This window comes from Populus euphratica, unplaced genomic scaffold (assembly GCF_000495115.2).
Source record: "Populus euphratica unplaced genomic scaffold, PopEup_1.0 scaffold276.1, whole genome shotgun sequence".
NCBI lineage: Eukaryota > Viridiplantae > Streptophyta > Magnoliopsida > Malpighiales > Salicaceae > Populus > Populus euphratica.
The window spans coordinates 250,267-273,445 of NW_011500158.1; the positions used below are offsets into that span (position 1 = coordinate 250,267).

The 23,179-nt window shown below is 29.9% G+C and overlaps 1 protein-coding gene across 7 annotated transcripts; it reads right to left on the reverse strand.

Moving 5' to 3' along the window:
* Nucleotides 1–9,854: 9,854 nt before the first annotated feature.
* Nucleotides 9,855–17,528, reverse strand: LOC105111144 (DNA repair protein recA homolog 3, mitochondrial-like). Of its 7 annotated transcripts, none has more exons than XM_011006414.1 (9): nt 17,456–17,528; nt 17,215–17,299; nt 17,076–17,136; nt 16,770–16,987; nt 16,281–16,368; nt 15,693–15,874; nt 14,818–14,964; nt 11,445–11,576; nt 9,855–10,629 (listed from the first exon to the last, which is right to left on the reverse strand). In XM_011006414.1, the coding sequence occupies exons 2-9, from the start codon at nt 17,269–17,271 to the stop codon at nt 10,246–10,248; spliced, it is 1,269 nt and encodes a 422-aa protein (XP_011004716.1). In that variant the 5' UTR covers nt 17,272–17,299; nt 17,456–17,528; the 3' UTR covers nt 9,855–10,245. The 7 variants fall into 7 exon arrangements, with proteins under 7 accessions (XP_011004716.1, XP_011004717.1, XP_011004718.1 ...); XM_011006415.1 differs by having other exon boundaries at nt 17,215–17,295; nt 17,456–17,520; XM_011006416.1 differs by having other exon boundaries at nt 16,770–16,983; nt 17,072–17,136; nt 17,215–17,519.
* Nucleotides 17,529–23,179: the final 5,651 nt, after the last annotated feature.

Below are 23,179 nucleotides of genomic sequence, written 5' to 3' on the forward strand. Positions count from 1 at the left end.
CAAATGTCAAGGTTAGAGGATACATTAATAGTATTAGAGATAAGTAAAGTATAAACTCTTTATAAATTATCAACAAGATCATATTAATCATCTTATTTATGTAACACCATACTTATAAATTTTATCAAGTATTCATGATGTTAACTTATGTTGACAACAAATCAAGTTCCTCTAGTAGTAACGATGTTGGCCGAAGACTATTAAAGATCAAGTATTTGATGTACTAAGTGTTATACAATACAAATCTAGATTAACCATTTAATAAGTAAGGGATTAAGAATTAATAAGAAAAAAAATGATAGAACATGTTAATAGCAAGTTGTTTAGGATATAAGCATTAAAGTCTATATTGAGTTTATATTATACTTATACTGACACCATGATGGACATGGTGGATAGCCCTCAAGCTCTTGTCTGGATGAAATGTCATTTATACTATCAGAATTTGAGTCAGTCTTCTCATGAAAGTTGTTGGAAATTATCTTTTCCTTCCACCCACCAAATTTTACGTCATTTGGCCTTCTAGAACTCTAGTTATAGGTAAAACTCTTAACAATGTTTGGGCTAGATTGCAGGAGAGATTTTGACTTCTCCTTTGTGGCCAAACTTTGAATATAAAAATGGAAAATTTAGGCCTATTTCTTATCTTTCCAGCCATATAAATCAATCTGAAATCCAAGATCTATAGCTCTAGATATGATCCAATGACTAAACAGTGTTCGAATTTGAATTGAACTGGCAACTCCTTTCTAAGCTTAGCCTTTTCTTTGTCCTTTCACTTTCAATAATTAATCACAACAATCAATCTTTGAATTGTGAGAATGCATTTAAAATGAGCATTTACCATAAATTAAAGGTATCTTATATTATCAAACTTGTTATTATAAAATATGCTCTAGTTAAGGAGTTATTGATACTTCAAGTGCAAAATGATGATATAAAACCTTAATAAAAATACACTTTTAAGTACTAATCATACAGCTCTATATATGACCCAATTACCTAATAGTGTTCTAGTTTGGACTACACCAGCATCTCTTTTCTAAGTTTAGCCATCTCTTTGTCCTTTCAATTTCAGTTCTTATACTCATCAATCAATCCTTTTATTTATGTGATAAGCCTGCATTTAAGATGAATATTTACCACAAATTAAAGGTATCTTATATTATTAGATATGTTATTATAAAAAATACTTTAGTTAAGGAGTTATTAATACTTCAAGTACAAAATGATGATATAAAACCTTGATAAAAATGCACTTTTAAATACTAATCATGCCCCCTCCCCTAAGTCTTTAAGCTTTCAGCGAATTATATGGCATATAGGAAATTTATATACCATATTATAAGGTATATTCTAGGCTTGTCAAATCACTTATTTTTCTTTACCATGTTCTATACAACTTTTCCCAATATTAATGTTTATGACCAATTCTAATCTTTATCATAATTGACTAGGCCTTACCTTTTATGATTCTTCCTTACTAAGGAGTTATTCTAACTTGGAGATAACAACTACTCTTGTTGTCTTAGAGAATGGATTCTTATATACTTTCATCTTTTTATCAAGACAATGAATGTGACCAGCTTTTAATGTATTTTAAATGTGGTTTCTAAAGAAAACATAGTTGTTAGTGTCATATTTCCATGAGTTATGCCCCTTGCAATACTTTTTTCCTTTTATTTGGTTAGCAATATGGATGGAATGATTTCCAATTAGCTTATTTATTACCTCATGCATCAATTAATCAAAGACTTCCTTAATTTCTTTTATGTCAAAAAAGTATTCTTTGTTTTCTTTAACCATTTTAAAAGCCTTTATCCTTTTGCTACTAGGTTTAATAACCCATCTAGACCATTTTAATATTTTGATCTCAAAGGTCTTTGTTTTCAATTTATGTGACTGATATAAACTTTGTTAGACATTTTTAAGCTCCTTATATGAGTCTGAATCAATCAAGGAATTTGCATACATTAAATTGTTTGAATAGCTAACAAGATACTTGAATGACTTATTCTCTACTTATTTTACTAATATCATCCCATAACAAGTAGCATAATCAATTATGATGTAGAAGTCTAAGTATTTTATTATTATAAACTACTTTGTTATGTTTCAATGCATCCTTTTTAGATGATTTTATCGATATCATACTCTATTATAGTTATAATGCTCTTAGTTCTAAATGTTCTTAATTAAATAACATAACTCATAATTATCTCCCTAGGTCTTGGATAATCCAAACTAAGTTAGTCAATATTACCTCTAGTTATGTTCTGTAGGGGTGTTCAATGAAGTAGGTCTTCAGCTTTTCCTGATTGTTCATAGAGCTACGTGGCAATGTAAAGAACCAGCAAAAAGTTTTTTTGACCAATGATAAACCAAATAAACTTAGCTTCATTACAGGATTCACTACACTATCATCATATTAGTTTGTGAATTTAGTAATGTTTTCTCTTGTAGATTGGTTGTCTTTCCTAGAAAAGTGTTTGAGATTTGCAATATTTATTCCTCTATGAATGGGGTTTAACATGTCAACCCATTTAGGATATGGATGATTGTATATAGTTTTTGTTATTTTTCTAATTTATAACATCTCCCTTAGGTATAGTTTAATCCTATGTATTATTTCCCTTGCTTGCTAATATGGGATTTTTGTGCAAGGGGATAAAGGTTCCCTTGCTGTAAAATAGCTTGTAAGGCATAAAAATATGATAGATATGGGGCCATATAAATAGAATATGGATGTTTTGTATTTAAAGTAATTGGTGTATTAAAAACTACCATGCCTAGGTTGGATTATTGTTGCAGTGTCTTATATGTTGGTATATATCTCATCACATAAGTTATGGTAGCTTCAAACACCCTTACTAAAGTTGTTGTGGCTATGGAATTTATAAAACATATAGACCCACGAAACTTTAGACCTACTTTATCATTGTTTGATTCTAGATCTAATTCAATTGATTAGATTTGGCATACATTGTTCTAAAAACTACCATAATACCATAATATTTTTGTGGTAAGTTAAGTTTTCTATGTTTTTCATATTCATTTAGATAGCCCTCATATTATAGTTAAAGATATTTAAAGGATGATAAAAAGATTTTCCCTTAAGAACAGGTATGACTGTTATCTAGAATTTATTGTAACTAGTTATAACCACCTTATAACTCCATCTAACTCATAAAAGAGATATGTGCATGTTAGTGTTTAAAGCATAGATGCACCTATATGTCCATTTATGGTTGGTGGTAATTATGTGGTTAGAAAAGGTGGAAATGTTATCGACTGTATAAAGAGGTTATGTTCATATGTAGTTCTATGTTATGAGGGTGAGTTAGACATTAAAGATTCTTGTTGTGTCATATTTACCATTGTTTGATCTTTAGGAATTTATGGCGATGAAGTAATATCAAATTCTTTATATCTAAGAAAATGGAGTATGGGACTATCATACCTTAAAAAGAAAAAAAGGTTTAATGTTTTATAAAAGAATAGCATGATGATGATGATGATGATGATGATGAGGAAGAGGAGGAGAAAGGGGAATTGAAGGGAAAATAAAAGGTACTACAAAATAATAAAAACAATAAAGAAAGTAATAATGAAAAGTTGTAAATAAAAGCAAGAAAAATAAATTTAATGAAATTGCATATGTGGGTTGACCCTTTTTAATAAAGAAAAGTTACAAATAAAAATAAGATAAATAAATTGAAAGCAGTTGCATATCTAGGGCTGGTCATCTTTTATAATAGTTGTATGGCCCTAATGATATTAATACAATATATTAAAGTCCTCAGTAATCTTTTAAACCTAATCTTATAAAAACAATTCATATAAGATAATGAATTTATATATGGAATCCTAATAAAAAATTATATTATAAATAAAGCATAGTTTCTTTTTTTATATATATAAATCCATGAATCCAAACTAGTTATACATGTTAAGGATTCATATTCTAATTAGGCATTGATTGGTCCATAATATGAATTTTCCCTTTATGGTCGATCATGATCGATTATGTGGACTCCTTTCCTATGGTAGATTGTTTCTTCTTAATTGATCATTGTCTTGTCTTCCTTGCCTCTTGATTAGTACTTAAAAGTGTATTTTTATCATGGTTTTATATCATCATTTTGCACTTGAAGTATCAATAACTCCTAACCAAAGCATGTTTTATAATAATATATCAAATAATATAAGATACCTTTAATTTGTGGTAAATATCTATTTTTAATGCAGGCCTATCACATAAATGAAAGGATTGATTGATGACTTGAAGAACTTAAATTGCAAGGATAAAGAGATGGCCAAACTTAGAAAAGAGATGTCGGTGCAATCCAAACCGGAACACTGTTCGGTAAATGGGTCATATCTGGAGCTATATATCTCAGATTTAGGTCCAATTTATATGGATGGAAAGGTAAGACATAGGCCTACAACTTTCATATGGAGCCCAAGATCTAAAAAGGCCATTATCAAGTCCAAATTGTAGCAACAACAAAGAAGCCCGAATCTGTCTTCCAGCCCGAGCACTGTTCGGTATTTTGGCCATATCTGGAGTTCTAGAAGTCCAAATGAGCTGAAATTTTTACACAAGAAAGCTGAGACAATTGCCTACAACTTTCATGTTTGCAACTGGCTCCAGTTTTGACGTTATCAATGACGTTTTGGGCAGACAAGAGAAGATAAAGATTGTCACCAAGTCAAAAGTTGGCCACCCACTTATCAATTAGTCATCAAATCAATAGTTCCCAATTTTGGCCTATAAAAGGAGGCATTTGCCATGCATTTAGGCATCTTGGTGTTCAGATCAAGATCATGCTCTTCCTTTCTCTCTTTGTATTTTTTATGCTTTGTTTTCATTAATATTAAGTTTATGCCTTTCATTTCCTTTCCTTTACTTAGTTAACTTTTATGTTCTTATTTTGTTTATCTATTTTGCTTTCTTTCATTATGTCTAGCTAAGTTAATTATGTCAAGGTGAAAAGGTTACACTAATGGTGTAAGAATAAGTATAATGTAAACTTAATATGGACTTTAATGTTTGATACTAACATGTTTTATATTTGTTATCTTGTTCACTCTTTAATACTTTGCTTGTTAAATGACTAATCTTGATTTATGTTGTATAACACTTGGTACAACAAATGCTTGGCACTTTCATAGCCCATAATGTATGGTATAACCGACACCTGAGCTATGAAAGGAACTTGATTTATTGTTAACATAAGTTATAATCATGAATGCTTGACGAGATTTACAAGTATTAGCATTAATTGAATAAGATGACTAATGTAATCATGTTAACAATATATAATCTGATTGGAACCTCCTTTGTGTGTGGTTTCCAATTCAATAATAAGAGTTTAAGTCAATCATGAACGTCTTGGTTGATCATATAACTCATGATCAACAATTTATCTTTCCATGTACAATAGTGAATAATTAACTTTCTTGTATGATTAACATATCAATATCTATTTTTTTTTTGTAAATAGTACCCACTACTTGAAGTCTTGCTACTACTACTTGGATTTAGAACCCACCTGTTGATGCTCACAATTTTAGTAGCCATATCAGTGATTGAAAAAGATCTATTAGAAAGTTTTTGGTGTTCAATTTCACACTTTAAATTATTGACTCATTAACATAGATGACTTTAAATAAAGATTTCATTATTAATGAATTTTTCTATTCTAATACTTTATCCGAGAATTATTTATTTTTATCAAATCTAAGAAATTTCCACCCATAACTAAACATATAAAATACAATACATTATCTATTTTAGGGAATGACAACTTATCTACTCAATAGATATTTTTAATTAATGTCAATTAAGTACTTATCTACTCAATAGATATTTTTAATTAATGTCAACTAAGTATCATAAGTAAATTGCTCCTAGTTTTTCAATCATTTGATAATTAGAGTTGTTATTTGATAAATCATCATTATGCAGACAATTAGATAAAAAAAGAGGGGGGGATTCTACTTGTTGTTAGTGTATATGCCTTGTCGGTAATTGGTTGGTTACACATGGCATTGACTTTATTCATTTAAACATATTTAATTTTTAATAAAGTGTTATTTATATTTAATATTCATCAAATATTTTATTAATAAATCTAATATTTAATTAGTAAATCTAGAGTAAAGATAAAACTCTTGGGGTAAAAAAGCTCTAAGAAAAAAGAGAGATAAAGGGCAGAATTGTGATTCTACCCATAGAGTCTTCTTTAGAGTTTCTTGGGGGTAGAATTGTACCTTATAACTTATTACAATAGGGTTTTTGGGGTGTAATTTATCAATTTACACATGCAATTTATTCCTTATTACAATATAGAATATGTGATAGAATTATGATTCTACCCCTCCATATATAAAATGTTAATTTTATATTTTAAAATTGAAACGTAAATTAAATTAATTATAGAATCAATTTTTCTAATAGGATTAAAATTGAATTAAAATGTTTAATTTAAAATTATTGAGTTTTGTAATATCATGATAGAGTTAAGATTTAATTAAAAAATAGGAAAATGATTTTTCTAAATGAAAAGAGTTTTTAAGCTAAGAAGTTTTATTTAATAGATCCTAAAGTAGTTTAGAAAGTTAATAAGAATTTTAATGTTATTAACTATCTTATTAAATTTTAAAAATATTATTTTTCAAAGAAAAATGGCATTAAATAAAATTTATTATGTTTGAAAAATTATCAAATTGGATTTGATTTAATACTTTTACGCATTAGAAATATTATTTTAAAATTTTACATAAAGTCCATAATTAGAATTGAAGCATTCAATGTATTTATGTATGCATATTAATACATTATTATGCATGATGGATGGTTATGAATATTTAAATACCAATATGATTATGTTTTTTATGATTGAATTGTTATAATATTAATAAGATCTGTGTGTTTTGTTTTTTTTTTCTATTTTTCTTATGAGGTTGTAAGATTCTTTTCTCATTTAATCCTCCTAGAATGGAACTTGAGATTTATTATTCAATTATGTAAATGTTATGTAATTTAGAAATATAGAAATCTAGATAGGAAAAATTATTTTGTAATCCAAGACAAAGAAAGAACAGCAAAAAAAGCTACAATCATAGTGCTGGAAAAGGACTTGTAAAACTTTGTAGTAGCTACCTAAGTTTTGACCACCTAATTCCCTTTGATGACTTGAAGAAATTAGTTTAGATATGTCTATAATTATCCAATTAGAACAGCATGTCAGGGGTATATATTTATATATGATTGTTATGTATGATATATCATTATGCTATGGAATGAGACTTAGTTAAAATAATAAATCCCTTATTTATATATTAAGTATATACTGAGAATATGATTTGTTTTTTTTTTTTTTACATGTATAAAACAATAGTTCAATCCATGGATAATTTGTTGAGCTTTTGAAGGTTACTGTAAATTGAATATGTCTAATGCTATAAAATTGAATCCTACTTAATTAACTTTTATGATTTAGATTAGTTACTTATGATCATATAAAATTATAAAGATTAGAAAAACATATATGATATGTTAAGATAAAGAATTGTCACCTAACTGATCAAAGAGTTATATAAAAATATGGTTAATAAGTATGTTATATGCCTAATTTAATTTATAAAAAGGTTATTGGAAGCACAGTTTTTTTTCTAATATTATATGTAGACAAAATATTATTAATAGGAAATAACATTTTTTACTCTAGTTAGTAAAGATTTGGTTATTCAAGAATTTTTTTTCATAAATAATATAAGAGAAGTAATTTATATATTGGAAATAAACATCTATACATATATATATATCGAAAGTGTTGCTTGGATTATCTCAAACTACATATATAGACAAGATGTTAAAATAGTTTAGCATGAAAGAATCTAAAAGAGGATACTTACTTATTTCACATATGATACATTTCTCCAAGGATATGTTCCCTATAACACAAATTAAAAGAGGAAATAATTCCATATACTTTGGATGGATTCATAATGTATATGATGTTATATACAAAATCAAATGTATCTTATATTTTAAGTATAACGAGTAGATACCGATCTAATCTAGGTGAAAGTCACTAAAAAATAGTTAAAAACATTCTTTAGTAGTTGAGAAGAATTCTTGTCTATGGAAGAGATGAACCAGTAGTTCATGGTTATTTGGATGGTAGTTTTCAATTAAATATTAAAAATAAAAAATCCAATCTAGTTATGTTTTTACTCTAAATAATGGTGTTATAAGTTAGAAGAGTTCCAAATAAAATATTAAAGTAGATTCTGCAACTAAAATTAAGTAAACCTTTATGTTTGAAGAGACAAAAAAGTTTGTTTTGATCAGGAAGTTTATCACTAAAATAAGAGTGGTTCCTAGCATTGTTGATCCAGTAGCCCTATAATATGATAATAATAGAGCCACTCCATAAGTAAAGAAATCAAAGTCTCATCAACAATCCAAAAATATACTTAAATAATTTTATTTGGTTAAAGAATCATAGAAAGAAAATATGTAAAGACAGAGTGATTATCCACTTAAAAGAATTTTATAGATACTATTATTAAGCCACTATTTCAATAAAAATATTATCATCAAATAGAACAAAATGATATTTGGTACATAAATTGTAGCAACCTAGAATTTAACTACCCTTTTAGTATTGAAGTCAAAGAAAAATATGATATATATCTTGCTACACAATTCATACAATAATAATTTATATCTTTTTATTTTTATCGAGATTTTAGTAAAGTTTTCTTTATATCATTTCTAAATAGTTTTTCCTTTCGTATAATAATTAATGAAAGTTTTAATTTTCCACATCACAACAATTCATTCTCAAGTGTTGGCCTTAGGCCATTTAATCCATCAATTTCTTATACATCATTCACACAAGTTCATATTCATCCAATATAATACACAATTTACATATAAATTACAATGAAAGATAGTTACATTAACAAAAATAACAAATAACAAAGAATAGCTAGGTGAATTACATTTCAAGTTTTAAATTACAATTCACTTAATTGGTGTATCTACCAAATATCACCATTAAAATATTATACTATACTCAAGCACCAGCCAAATTAATAGGCTAAGTCGCCAACCAAGAAAGATGTATAAGTAACCCCTGCAAGACATAGAGTTGATACAAAACTTTTTGATAAAAAGCTTAACACGATTCATATTCAAGGATTATATAGTCGAATCAATGAAATAAATACATTACTATGATTGATGGTATGATCATATTTTTACGTAAGAATTATTCGAAGTAAAACTTAAGCCTCATCACTCTCTCTCTCTCTCTCTCTCTCTATATATATATATATATATATATATATATATATAGTCTATCCCTGACGTATCTTGTTCTGATTTTCTTGAAATTGGCTTATATCATCATATTTTTTTTTATTTTTTTTTTTCATATTCATATCATGTCATATGGTATTCTGGATTTTTCTTAGATTGCATTATCATCATATTAAATATCATGTTATATTCGTATTCCATATCCGTGTCCATGCTTCGTAGCTTTGTCCACGTAGTGTGTGGAATTTCTTTCGTGAAAATCACATACATAGCGCTCACCTTTCAAGAGCCAAAATACTTCATGTTGAATGGATTTCGAATTACTTATGGATCTAATTGTTTTCCTTCTATTAACTAGTTATTCAGTTAACCTTTACTCTATATCGGACCCTGCAAGCCACAGCGTTTGTTCTTGTCTGAAGTATTTTCGAGTTGCTGACCTGCGCTTATTAGGTTTATAAGCTAAAACAAGCTCAAGAAATTGATTTATTAATTGATTAATTAACTAGCCTTGAACTCACTGTAAGGAAAAAAATAAATATAAATAAAATGGATATGACTTCTAGCGTACACTAAAGAAATTTGACAATTGCCCTGCATTTTCTGCAGGAACACATCTTGACCTCGCAAGACTTTCATCCATTCTATAACCAAAATGTGCACTATAACGATTAACACATTTCAATTACAGCACAATCAAAAACCATTCGCTCGGTCATGAGCAAGGGTAGCTTGTGATTATAATAAAACCCAAGGCCTTTTGATCTTTCCTTCAATTTGTGCCCCACTGGGAAACCTAGATGCCATGGATGAGCGGGAGATAGGATTGCAGGATTCCATAGAAAACTGGGCGATGCCATGGAATCTAGCGGATAAACTTCATCTACAGTTTTGCGGTCATTCACATGCTATGCTTCAGCTGCAGCAACTTCTTCGTCAGTAGAATCAGGCGAGATGATTTCTTGAGTGGGTTCTCCATCTGTAGACTCATCTCCCAGTTCCTGACCTGTCTCCCCTTCAAGTAGCTTCTCCCTAAGCTTCATCATAAGCTCTTCCTGTACATCATCATTATGAGCTAGAAACTCCTTGAATGCTTCCTTGCCATGGTATTTTTTACCATTACAATCATAAAATGAGCCACTTTTCTTGATGAGCTTGTGTTTCAACGCCAATTCTATGATCTCTGATTCACGACTTATTCCCTTTCCAAATTCAAGCTCAAATTGAACTGTTTTAAAAGGAGGAGCAAGCTTATTCTTCACTATCTTCACTTGGACTTGAGTTCCTGTTGTCTGCAAAACACAGAAGTATGAAAAGACACTTTGACACCAAGATGACAAAATAATGAGTTCTGTAACCAATAAATGCATAGATGTTGATATTTGAACCTAATGATCCAGGTTCTATTTCCCCACCTCATCCCTTTCACCATTTATGCCAGAGCCAAACCTACCCACCATATTATGAAATGTGGTTCGCAAAAATAAATAAATAAATAAATAGCAAAAGCAGCTCCAATCCAAATATACAGTAGGTCACGATATCCGAGGACAGAATGTATAGTCAGTAGTCACAAGATACAAGGGCATTTATTTCACTTGTTTACTTATCTTGAATGAGACATAAATCAATTGCCAATAACAATGGTCTAACTAGGTCTTCATGAACAACTAAGCATGCAGGGGTGGTTAAAACAAACAGATCTCAAGCCAAGAAAGGGCGAGGGGACTAACAGTCACTTTCAGAAAACTCTGCAAGGAGATGTATTGAATTGCAAGATAGAGGAACCCATTCCTCCCTTTATAATTTCTCTCTTCCCCCAATTTTTGCTTCCTTTATAGATCAAGACTATATCCTTTTCAAGCAAAGCTTACACCAGCAAGTGTTTTTGCTTTGTTGCATATCTGGTGCCTTGCTTGAGAAACAATGTATTAAGTATAGAATCCAAGCCAAGAATATATTGTCTAGAGGAGCCATCAAAACGCTCAATAGTTCATGCAAATTTAGTCTATTCCACCAAGTGTTGAAAAGAAGTATCATGAAAATTCCTTATCTTCTGGCACAATGTCCAAATTCACAAACTGAGGAAAAGATAAAACAGCCGTACCTCTTCTCCCTTCTTGATAAACCCCACCCTTCTAATGTTAAGGCGAACTGAAGCATAGAACTTCAGAGCATTACCACCACAGGTTACTTCAGTGGGCCCACCAAATCCAAAAGTTGAAAGCTTTGCCCTCACCTATAGACAGATAAAGTCAGCAAGCAAGCATAATAAATCCACATATCAAATTGAAATTAAATTTGATGTTGTTGGTATGACTTTGTGCTAATACTAGCAGAGCCTTTCTTGAGCTCAAATACAATGGACTCATGGTCAGCACACTAATTTTATATCACATGGATCCAAATGAATTTTTTATTATCATACTGACATTGCAGACCACAAAAAGAGTTTAAGAGTGCAAATAAACTTCATATTCTGAAGTATGAAGACATTAATATCAAGAAAAGGTAAGCTCAATATTGACTGCTTACTCTTGACCATGCTATCAGCCAAGTATAAGCTTACGATATCATAAATGATGACCAAGAGCAAGGCTCAGGCCTTGCCCAATCAGATCAAGCTCAGCTTAGTGCAGTAGCAAAAGGCAGAGCTCAAGTAGGCCATTTATGTAGATTTTACAGCAGAAGAGAAACAAATCAAACCAAAGCTATTAAAATCAGGATTTTAATTAGGATCCATGGAGGGTCAAAAATATTGAATTGTGAGATCAGGTCATAAAATCATAAGATTTTACATAAACTCTAAAAAAAAGATAATAAATATAAGATGTATGAAAGCACAAATACAAGTCGAAGTACAAATTAAATTCATAATATAATTTGGATGAAAAATAATAAAGAATGTAATAAGAATTAAAACACCATCTCAAGTCATACACTGGATAATATAAGAAACTAATAACAGACATTATATGTTTGTTCTCCAAAAAAATTTTCATTCAATTGTGGAATAGCATGATGCCAGATCTATGTAACATAGGGGCCTGAAGGTCCAATATGAGCTAGGGTTTGAATTATCGAAGGAAATATTGTCCATATTCTTCTTTATAGATTGAATAATAAACTGCATTCCATGAATACCATATTCATTACTCTAAACAAGGGGAAAAGAGGACAAGAATGTTGACAAACCCAACAAATTTGCAAAGAACATGTGAAAATATAACTCAAATCCAACAATACCATAAAGCATATAGCATGTAAATTGCTTAAGGTAACCCATACAAGACCAAATCATTCAAGACAGATGTGCAAAGAGGTAGTAGATTAACTATGGGGAGAAATTTAGAGAGACCAGAAAAGAGAAGAAAAATTGCAAAGGCCAGGGTTGTGAAATGGAAACAAAAAAAAACTTGGCCTGATAATGGCATCAGCACCACCACAAAAACAATTTGAGAGAGAGAGTTAGAAGACAAAGAGTTATTTAAGAGACCTGGCAGTATTTTCATTGTTTTCTCAATGAAAACATATGGCATTGGGATCATCTGAAATCAGGACTTTAATGATTCCAACGAATTGAAACCAATCCCATTATGATTTTAGAAACTTACAATTTTTTTTGTGGGAGTTGAATTGTGGTGATTTGGATCAGATCCAAAATCATCTGATATAAATCAGGATTTCCATAACCATGCATCGAACCTATAATTAATAAATGTCCAGCTCACTAGATTGAAATTAAACTTGGAGAAAACTACCCTTGTTTGGTTCATTATTTTGGCAGAGGGGTTATAATTACAACCCAAAATGGTCCTTGTGGAGGGTAAGTTTTACCCTTTGTCCATGGGTGTGATGTTAACCTCCCAACCAATATTATTGCTTTTGTCTTGGAAAAACACTAATGTTTCAATTAATTTCTGTATTTTCACTAACAATTTACTCTTCACTTTATTAACACACAAAACACCCCTGGAAACCATTATTATCTCCTTTCATCACTCTCCCCTTCTTTTTTCACAGAAAACACACTAATATTTTAAGTATTTTCTCTCTTTCAATAAACAATAACAATTTACCATTCACTATATTAATACACCAAACATCCCTAAACTCCAATTTTTACACCCTTAACAATTACTCTTGTAAGAACTCCCCTTTCATTTTTTAACCTTCTACCAAATGCAACCTAAATATAAACAGGGAGATAAAACAAACACACTAAATATCTGTGAATTATATCATCAGACAATTATTCCTCAGATGCACAGTGCCTTCCTCAACAGCTATACATTTAATTTTGAAACCCAGAACTGAAGATGCAGAAAAAGTCTCTCAAATATATGCAAATGTATGTAAACTACAGATAAAAATAAGAAAATACTAAAACTTTATGTATTCTGACATTATGTATTCTGACATTAGACTATCGTTGCAGGGATGAGGACTCCTTTTATTTTGAAAACCAGAACTAAAGACACAGACAAGAAAGTGATAGTGCATGCGCGTACTAACATCCTACGAAAGTATAGTACTCTAACAAGTCAAATTTCTTTTATCTGTTTGTAGCCCTAAAGCATTCAGCCAGGTAGTTTTCTTTTCTGCTTTACAACTGTCAGGCCAGGCCAACATCCATCTTGTGCATACACAAGTTCTGACCAACAATTTGAACTTGCCTTGGCTCAAGCTCCAATGTAAGTGAGCCTCAACAAGCATCAAGTAGGACCATGAAATAAAACAAAACTACTCAAGCTTGATTCAAGTTTGTCTCGTCAAAATGAACAGTAAAGCTCATTCATTACCCCAAGAAACCAAACTTGTAAATATTTAAAATTCAACTACCTTCATGAAGAAACTTGGAAATTGCACTAATTAATTCTATAAGTATTATTAAATATTCATTTCTTTTCTTAACAAAATATGATTACAAGATAGACAAGAACAGAGTAGCAAATGATTTTCAAAATGCAGAAATATATTTTAGAGGGAAAAAATATATTGGCATTGTTTAAGTTTATTTAATCATTACGTTCATGTACAAGCTCAAATTCATTCAAGGAGGTGTAAAGGAAGCCTGATCACTTTTTGAGCAGGACTAAACTTGAGTTAAACACTTCATTTTAATTTGAACAAGCCAAACTTGAACAGTATGCTATCAACTCAATTACCATCCTAGCATGCAATTATTATACCCTGCTCAGCCAAATTGGCAGCCTGAATGAAAACTCCTAGAGATGTTTCTTTGACTGGGTAAAAAATCTAAGCATTCAGCATGACATCTGAACAATATTTGGTAAATGACTAAACATTCGTTAGTTTTGAATGAAAACAAATTTAGGATCTTTTAAGCCAGAACCTAAAATGAATAAGCAAATAACGCACTATAATTTCAAGTAAATCAGTACCAATCTCATAAATGGATGCAAACAAAAAAACAACCTAATCCTATCAATGATAGGACCAAAACTACAAAATGGTACCTGATTTATAAAGACCAAAATAGTTTGTGACTGCGATAAAGAGTGGCTCAGTTTGCGAAGTGCCTGACTCATCAATCTGGCTTGCATTGCCATATGTGCATCACCCATCTCTCCATCAAGTTCACTTTTAGGCACAAGTGCAGCTACCTGTCATTAATAAGAGTAGAAAAATAAAAACTAGACTCCAAGCCAAGCTGCGCCCTTAAATTCAACAGTATGGTAACTCTAATCAAAAACAATTTAATAAAGCATTGATGTTTAATGCATGGGAGTGCTATCTGCAGTGAAAGCTGCAGGGACACCTGTAACAGAACTCTCCTAAGATGATAACCATTACATAGGACATAGAAGAAGGTGGGCGGAAGGGAGTAAAAAGGGGAACAAATTATCTTACCAAGTATTATATTATACAAACCATGACCTGCTGAGTACAAGAAACTCTAACTAAAAGAGGATTTGATAGCAAGAGTACAAACCAATAAAGCACCTTACTTACACTATCAACAACAACAACATCAACAGAACCATTACACAGGACATAGAAGAAGGTGGGCGGAAGGAAGTGAAAAAGGGAACAAATTATCTTACCAAGTATTACATTATACAAATCATGACCTGCTGAATACAGGAAACTCTAACTAAAAGAGGATTTGATAGCAAGAGTACAAACCAATAAAGCACCTTACTTACACTATCAACAACAACAACATCAACAGAACCATTACACAGGACATAGAAGAAGGTGGGCGGAAGGAAGTGAAAAAGGGAACAAATTATCTTACCAAGTATTACATTATACAAATCATGACCTGCTGAATACAGGAAACTCTAACTAAAAGAGGATTTGATAGCAAGAGTACAAACCAATAAAGCACCTTACTTACACTATCAACAACAACAACATCAACAGAACCACTCCGGATGAGAGTATCCACAAGACTGAGAGCTTGTTCGCCACAATCAGGTTGCGAAAGAAGCAAGTTCTCAGTGTTCACCCCAATAGCCTTAGCTAATGATGAATCAAGGGCATGCTCGGCATCAACAAAGACACAGTAACCTGCAAAGAAGCTGATATATTAATACCATGGAAAAATTGAGGTCAAGTCCTCGACAAATCAGAAAATTACTTAGACATAAAAATCCTCAGAAGCAATTGATTGTAGCCAATATTCTAAGTACATAATACTAGAGTGATTAATTCTTCAAATTTTTTCGAACTTACTATTAAAATATCTTGACAACATGATTACAAATGGTATGAAAATTGACATATCATATCCTTTCTTTCTTTTTCATAAGAAATATCATATTTGGGGAATTCAGCCCAAGGAAAACATAAGTGTTGCCATGGGTGTACACCTCCTAACAGCCAAATGGGAGTGAAAACAGCCCCATTAGTCCTAGCTAGTAACCACTACTGCCAACAGACTTAAAAGAAATCTTGTGGGCATTTAAGACATAACCTCCTTGCTTCTGTGCTTCAGCAATTACATGCAAAGCAAGAGTGGTTTTCCCAGAAGCCTCAGGACCAAAAATCTCCACCACACGACCCTGCACAAATCCAATCCAGATATGTAATGAGCAGACAAGCATACATGTGCGCGCGCGCACTAAACTATGGGGTTTGGTTATTGCTTGCATTGAAGATATGGAAGTTCTGAATTCAAGAAACCAGAAATGAACCATAACTCAAACCATAAACATTTGGTTAAAGCACAATAAATGCAAAATGGATCTCTTCATGAAACTAGCATTACTTTAAATTATATCAAAGACTAAAAAATACAGAAACAATCTCCATTTTCAAGTCATCAAAATAGAAAAGACAACCAATGTAGAACCAGACCGGTAAACAGTCAAATCTTTTATAGTTTAAGAAATTGTATGCTTTGTAAAACAGAAAATTGTTTGCAAAGCAACTAAATGGTCGAACGAAAAATCTTCATTTGTACCTTTGGAAATCCACCACATCCGAGTGCAATATCAAGAGCAAAAGAACCCGTCGACACGACTGGGACATTTTTGGGAGCTTCGGAACGGCCAAACCACATGATAGCTCCCTTTCCAAATTGACTAGTAATTTGGTCAAGAGCTTGTTGTAAGGCCAACTCTTTCTTTGACATATTTTCTTCACCAGACTCACTCCCATCTGACTTGGATTTTCTTTTACCTTATTAAAATAGAAAATCCATGCCATTACTGCTTCACACAGCTTGATAAACAAAATAAACTTATTCATGTCATCAACTTTGAGTTACCTTTTGTTGCATAATTGCATATCTGAGTCGATGTTCCCAACACCCCTCTCCTTATTCCCTGCTAAAACCAATCAACAGAAACCTTAATTAAACATAAAAACAGAGACGGAGGGAGTCAACAAATGTAGAGATAAGGTACCTCGGGAGCAACAAGAGCGCGTCTCAGAGACGAAGCTTTTCGAAGAAGCCCCGCCATGGAAAACAATTTCTTTCTTTCTTTCTTTGTTTTGGAATTGAAATAGAGAGGGGAGAGAAAGTGAAAGAAAAAAGAAAAAAAACGAAAGAGTATGGATAGAAAAATAGAGTTCAGGAATTTTACAGCATTGAAATAGAAAGAGGTTTTGAGTTTTGAGCTCTGAGTTCTGGTTTTAGGGTTTTATCTTTTGGTTTCCCTCCTTTATTGATTTGGTGTGCTGAGCTCCTCCTAGGAAAGAGAGGGAACTTGTCTTCGCCATCAATATATATTATTAAGTTGAGTATTTATTTATTGTTTGTTTTGAAGTTTTAAAAGTATTTTAAAAAGAGATTTATTTTATTTTGTTTTATTTTATTATTTTAAATTAATATTTTTATATCATTTTAATATCAAAAATAATTTTTAAAAAATAAAAAAAATTATTATTTCAATATATTTCTAAAAAAAAAAACATTTAAAAAAACAACCACAATTATACTTTTAAATATTATATTATCAATCATAGTGCCAAACTTTTTTCACATCAAAAAAGCATTCAAGTGTTGAAAATATGTTTTTTTAATAAATAAAAAAGGGTCATTAGACATAAATTTAACTTATTTGAATAAATTGATTTTAATTTAATTAGGTAAAAAATAATAATAATTAATAGATCAAATTTAAAAAAAATAATTATAAAATTATAAAAAAAATTAATTAAAAGGAGATAAACAGTTCAAATTAATTCACAAACTATGAAAAAAAAATATAAGGTAAAAAAACATAAAAATATGGTCATAATCAATATAATTTAGTATGATAAACTTGACCTTGATAATTAAGGTTGGACCAACTCGAGATATTTTGTCAAATTTACATAAGATTAGAATACCTCGGTAAAAAAAATAAAAAGAATTATAAAACCTATTTCTTGTAAAAAAAAATATTAATTTGTCTTAATTTTTCAAATATATGCCCAACACGTTAAACCCAAAATACCCTTACTAGAAAATTCACGAAATTCAATTCTTAAAGTGATTTCAATTATACAAAAGGATTTTAAAAAGTAACAATTAAAAAAATAAAATTGAAATTGAAATACAAAATAAATTTTATATTGGAATGGTAAAAGTGAAAAGAAAAATCAATTTAGCAAAAGGACCAAAAAAAAAAAAATAAGGATCAAAATTGACATAAAAATAAAAATAATGTTTTAATTGAAAGGTGAAATTGAAAAGAAAAATCACTTTAGCAAAAGAAAAAAATAAAAAGAATAAGAATCAAATTAGTAAAAATTATATATTCAAGAGATACATAAATGAAGAATTTCTTTTCATCTTAAGTTTTTATTATTCTTCAAGGTCTCATTACTTTCGATTCTACATTTATACGGGAGTTTACACATGGACTATTTGAAGCCATATTACCCCTAGTTGATCTAGCTATGCTTCTTCATCTTCTTTATCATTAAAAGGCATTCATCATCATCAAATACTATGGCTTTGAATGAATTTTTCAAATCATCTTTTGATTATTGTTGTTGTAAGAGACTTTTTCAAATTGGATTGCTTTTCAACACTAATCTAGTTGTTTTTCATTAATCATCATAGGGTTTACAGAATTGCCTTTAAGTTGACTCGAATGCTCAACTTTCTATAAGCAACCATAAGATGTATCAGCATTTTCTTTGCGAAGAATTTTGCAAATTTGATTAATCATTATTTTTTGCAAATCATTTTTCTTATATTGGGAGCAGACTATAAATTTTAAAAATTATATTCTTTTAAATTTAATTGTTGAAAATAAGTCATCAAGATGCAAATTTGAAAGTATTTTCTTAAAGATTAAACTTTTTTAGTTGAAAACCCAAAATATATCATTCAATGCTAGGATATATTATAGATGTTTTGTTGGTATATAGGACAAATGTTAATTAGACGTGAGAAAAAAGGAATGATCTAAATGCATGGTAGATTTGGCAAGAAAAGATTTGAAAGGTAATTTTAGGTTTCAAAATGGAAAACATCTTGCTTATATTGCATTAAGCTTATCTATTTATTAGTAAAAATTTGATGATTCAATGACATGAAAATGGCTTGGGATGCATATTTAGGTTATAATTCTTTTTCTCTTTATAGAAGCTAACACCCTTTTAACATAAACAAGTTATTTTTTTATTAGAAAAGACTTTTAAAAGTACATAATATAGGTTATAGCTTACAGTTATAAGAGAATGGATAATCATGAGACCTAAATGGTGTTGATGCATCAAGAGACATAGGATTGTTTAGATCCTTAGGACTTCTCGTCGAAATTTTAATTGTTTGATGACCAATGACATCACAATCTTAATTCTCCAAACTTTCATACTTTTTATTTGATATTTATCTTCCAATCAGGGAAATGAATGATTGATAATCAAAATATACTTTCTGAGGTTTTATGAAAAAGTAAAAGGTGGTTCTTCTAGAAAATACTTTGTGATGTTTCTTAAGGTATTTTGACTTTGTTGAAAAGGCATTGAAGGTCGGCATCCTACTTTAGCAGATCTCAAGTTGTATTGATTTTTTTTATGAAAAAAAAAATCTTTTTGAGGGTTTGTTACTTATCTTAACATCAAGATGATAATGTATAAAATTCTAAAAACAAATGACCTAGTTTTGAAGAGTTATTTGTATTGTTTAAGATCATTGCTTATCTTTCCTAGTAGTTTGCTTATTTATTAGAAAAGACTTTAAAATACATGTAATGTTGGATATGATTCAAAGCTATGAAAATAATGGATTTCATAGGTTTAAAAGGTGTTTAAAATGTTTAAATGACCCATGATCACTTCATGATATTTTTGAACTAGTTAATCTTGTTATATAATTGTTCTTATATGAGAATTTATCTTTATATTGCATTCTTTTAGCTTCGACTTTACCTTAACTTCTTGTTTTTAATATGCCTTTTTAGCAATTTGCTTCACATACTTTTCTTAATTATGATTGTTGTAAAGACTGATTAGTACTTCAAAGTGTATTTTTATCAAGATTTTATATCATTATTTTGTGCTTGAAATATCAATAACTCCTTAACTAAAATATATTTTATAATAACAAGTCTGATACTATAAGACACATTTAATCTATGGTAAATATTCATCTTAAATACAGGCCTATCATATAATTAAATGATTGATTAATGATTCAATTACTAAAATTGAGAAGACAAAGAGATGGTGAAGCTTAGAAAAGAGACGTTAGTTCAATCCAAACTTGAACACTGTTCAGTCATTGGATTATATCTGAAGTTGTAGATCTTCGATTTCAATTTGGTTTGTATAGATAGAAAGCTAAGACATAGGCCTAAAATATTTATGGGAATACAAGACTCAATTTTGTTGGTTAAAAGTCTAAATCTTAGCAACAATGGAGAAGTCTGAATATGTCCTGCAACCCAGATATTATTCAGTGTTCAGCCCATATCTTGAGTTTTAGAAGTCCAAATGACCTTAATATTTTTGGTTGGAAAGCTAAGACAATTTTCTAGAATTTTTATGAATCAAGTTTGTTAAAATTCTGACGTTAGCAATGATGTTTTGTTTAAATAAAAAGATAAAGATTGTCACTAAGTCAAGATGTGGTTACTTACTCAACAATTAGTCAATAAATAAATAGTTTTCAATTTTGTCCTATAAAAAGAGATATTATCAATGCATTTAGACATCTTGGTTTCCAAATCAAGATCATATTCTTGCTCTCTCTTTATATTTTTGTAATGTTTAAGTTTTGCTTTCATTAATCTTTTGTTCATGCTTTTCATTTCCTTTCCTTTACTTAGTTAACTTATATCTTATTTATGTTCTTACTTATTTCTGTTCTTACTTATTTATTTATGTTTCTCTTCTTTTATTATGTTTAGTTAAGTTTATTATGTTAAGGTGAAAAGGTTATACTAATAGTGTAAGAATAAGTATAGTGTAAACTCAACATAGACTTTAACATTTGATTCTAACATGTTTAGTATTTGTTATCTTGCTCACTCTTAATATTTTGTTTATTAAATGGTCGATATAGATTTATGTTATATAACACTTGGTATAACAAATACTTGGTACTTTCATATCCCAACCGCATGATGTAACCGACACTTATGTTATTAAAGGAACTTGATTTGTTATTAACATAAGTTATAATCATGAATACCTGACAACATTTACAAGTATTAGCATTATTCGAATAAGATAATTAAAGTAATCATATTAACCATTTATAATCCGATTGGAACCTCCTTTGTGTATGGTTTCTAGTTGCGTAATAAAAAAGAATTTATACTATACTTGTTTGAAATACCATTAGTGGATCCTCTAACCTTGACATTTGTTTTTATTGTTTAATCTTCACTATAATCTTACATCTCAAAGTCCTCCTTAACTTCTTTTTCTTCTTTTTTGTTTTCTTATTATTATTGTTGTTGTTGTTGTTGTTGTTGTTGTTTATAATTTGTATAGTTAACCTCTTTCTGGTTCGACACCGGTCTTACTTAGTTATTTATTACTTCAACACTCCTATTATTGGATGAAGACATCAATCTTTCGGTCATGTCAAGTTTTTAGCGTCGTTGTCATGGAGGTAAATTCTTGTATAAATTATAGTATTTATTTTATTCTCTTTTCTCTTTTTTTGTAACTTTATTTATTTTGTTTTGTTTTTTTTCTTTTGCTTTCTTCTTTCTTTTATTATCTTCCTACACATGTATGAGAGTTTTGTCATGTACATTAAGTGGTAGACTTTGTAGTGTATCCTCGTCATTTTCAAAAAAGATGTCCAAAGAAGATAAGCAATCGCTTTATAATGAAAATAACAGTATTAGAACACTTAGAGATCATATGAATCTCACAAGAACAAGTGCACCCTCATGCATAGTTTTTCCTCTTGATACATCTCATTTTAATTTTAAGTCGGGTATTGTTCAACTTTTACCTTTTTTTTATGGCTTACATTTAGAAAATCCATACTTGCATTTAAGGGAATTTGAGGAGGTTTGTAACACCTATAATAACTTAAATTATAACATAAACACCATCAAATTAAAGCTTTTTTCTTTTTTATTAAAAGATAAAGCTAAAACATGGCTATAAAATTTAAAACCAGGATCTATTCGTACTTGAGATGAAATGCATCAACAATTTTTAAAGAAGTTTTTTCCATCTCACATAACAAACTCTTTTAAAAGATAAATCATCATTTTTACTTAAAAACCAGAAGAAATATTTTACCAATGTTAGGATAGGTATCGAGACTTGCTTAATACTTACACTCATTATGGTTTTGAAATATGAACATTGGTTTCATATTTTTATGAAGGGTTAACACCTAGAGATAGACAAATGGTTGAATTAATGTGCAATAGACTTTTGAAGATGAAGATTATAATGAAGCAATGGAGTACTTAGACTTGCTTATTGAAAATGTCAAAATTGGGACACTACAAACACTTATGAGGCACCAAGAAAAACTCAACCTCATACATCTAATGGAGAAATGTATAACCTTAGGAAGATAATAGCCTCTAAGCCAACTATGCAATTTTAGTTAGAAAAGTCGAGGCACTAGAATTAAAAAAAAAGTAGTCAATTAAAATCTGTTCAAGACATTGTGTGTCAAATATGTGAAACCAATGAACACTCAACCAATAACTGTCCAACTTTGCCTTCTTTTAAGAAATGTCTCTATGAACAAGGTCATGCTTTAAATAGTTTTCAAAGGCCGAATCATAACCCATACTCGCAAACATACAACCCTGGTTGGAGAAATCACCCAAATTTTAGTTGGAAGAGTGAGAACAATAATGCACAAACTTCATAGTCACCATTTCAAGCACAATATAATTTCTAAAATCCTCACGAATATGCACCTCTTTATCACCCCCCCCCCGGGTTAAA

Coding starts and splice junctions, on each gene's coding strand:
- LOC105111144 (XM_011006414.1), bottom strand. CDS start 17,271: ATGGCGGGGCTTCTTCGAAAAGCTTCGTCTCTGAGACGCGCTCTTGTT. Junction 16,369..16,769: donor GATGTGGTGGATTTCCAAAG/GTACAAATGAAG, acceptor GGATTTGTGCAG/GGTCGTGTGGTGGAGATTTT. Junction 11,577..14,817: donor TTTTGGTCTTTATAAATCAG/GTACCATTTTGT, acceptor ATCTGTCTATAG/GTGAGGGCAAAGCTTTCAAC.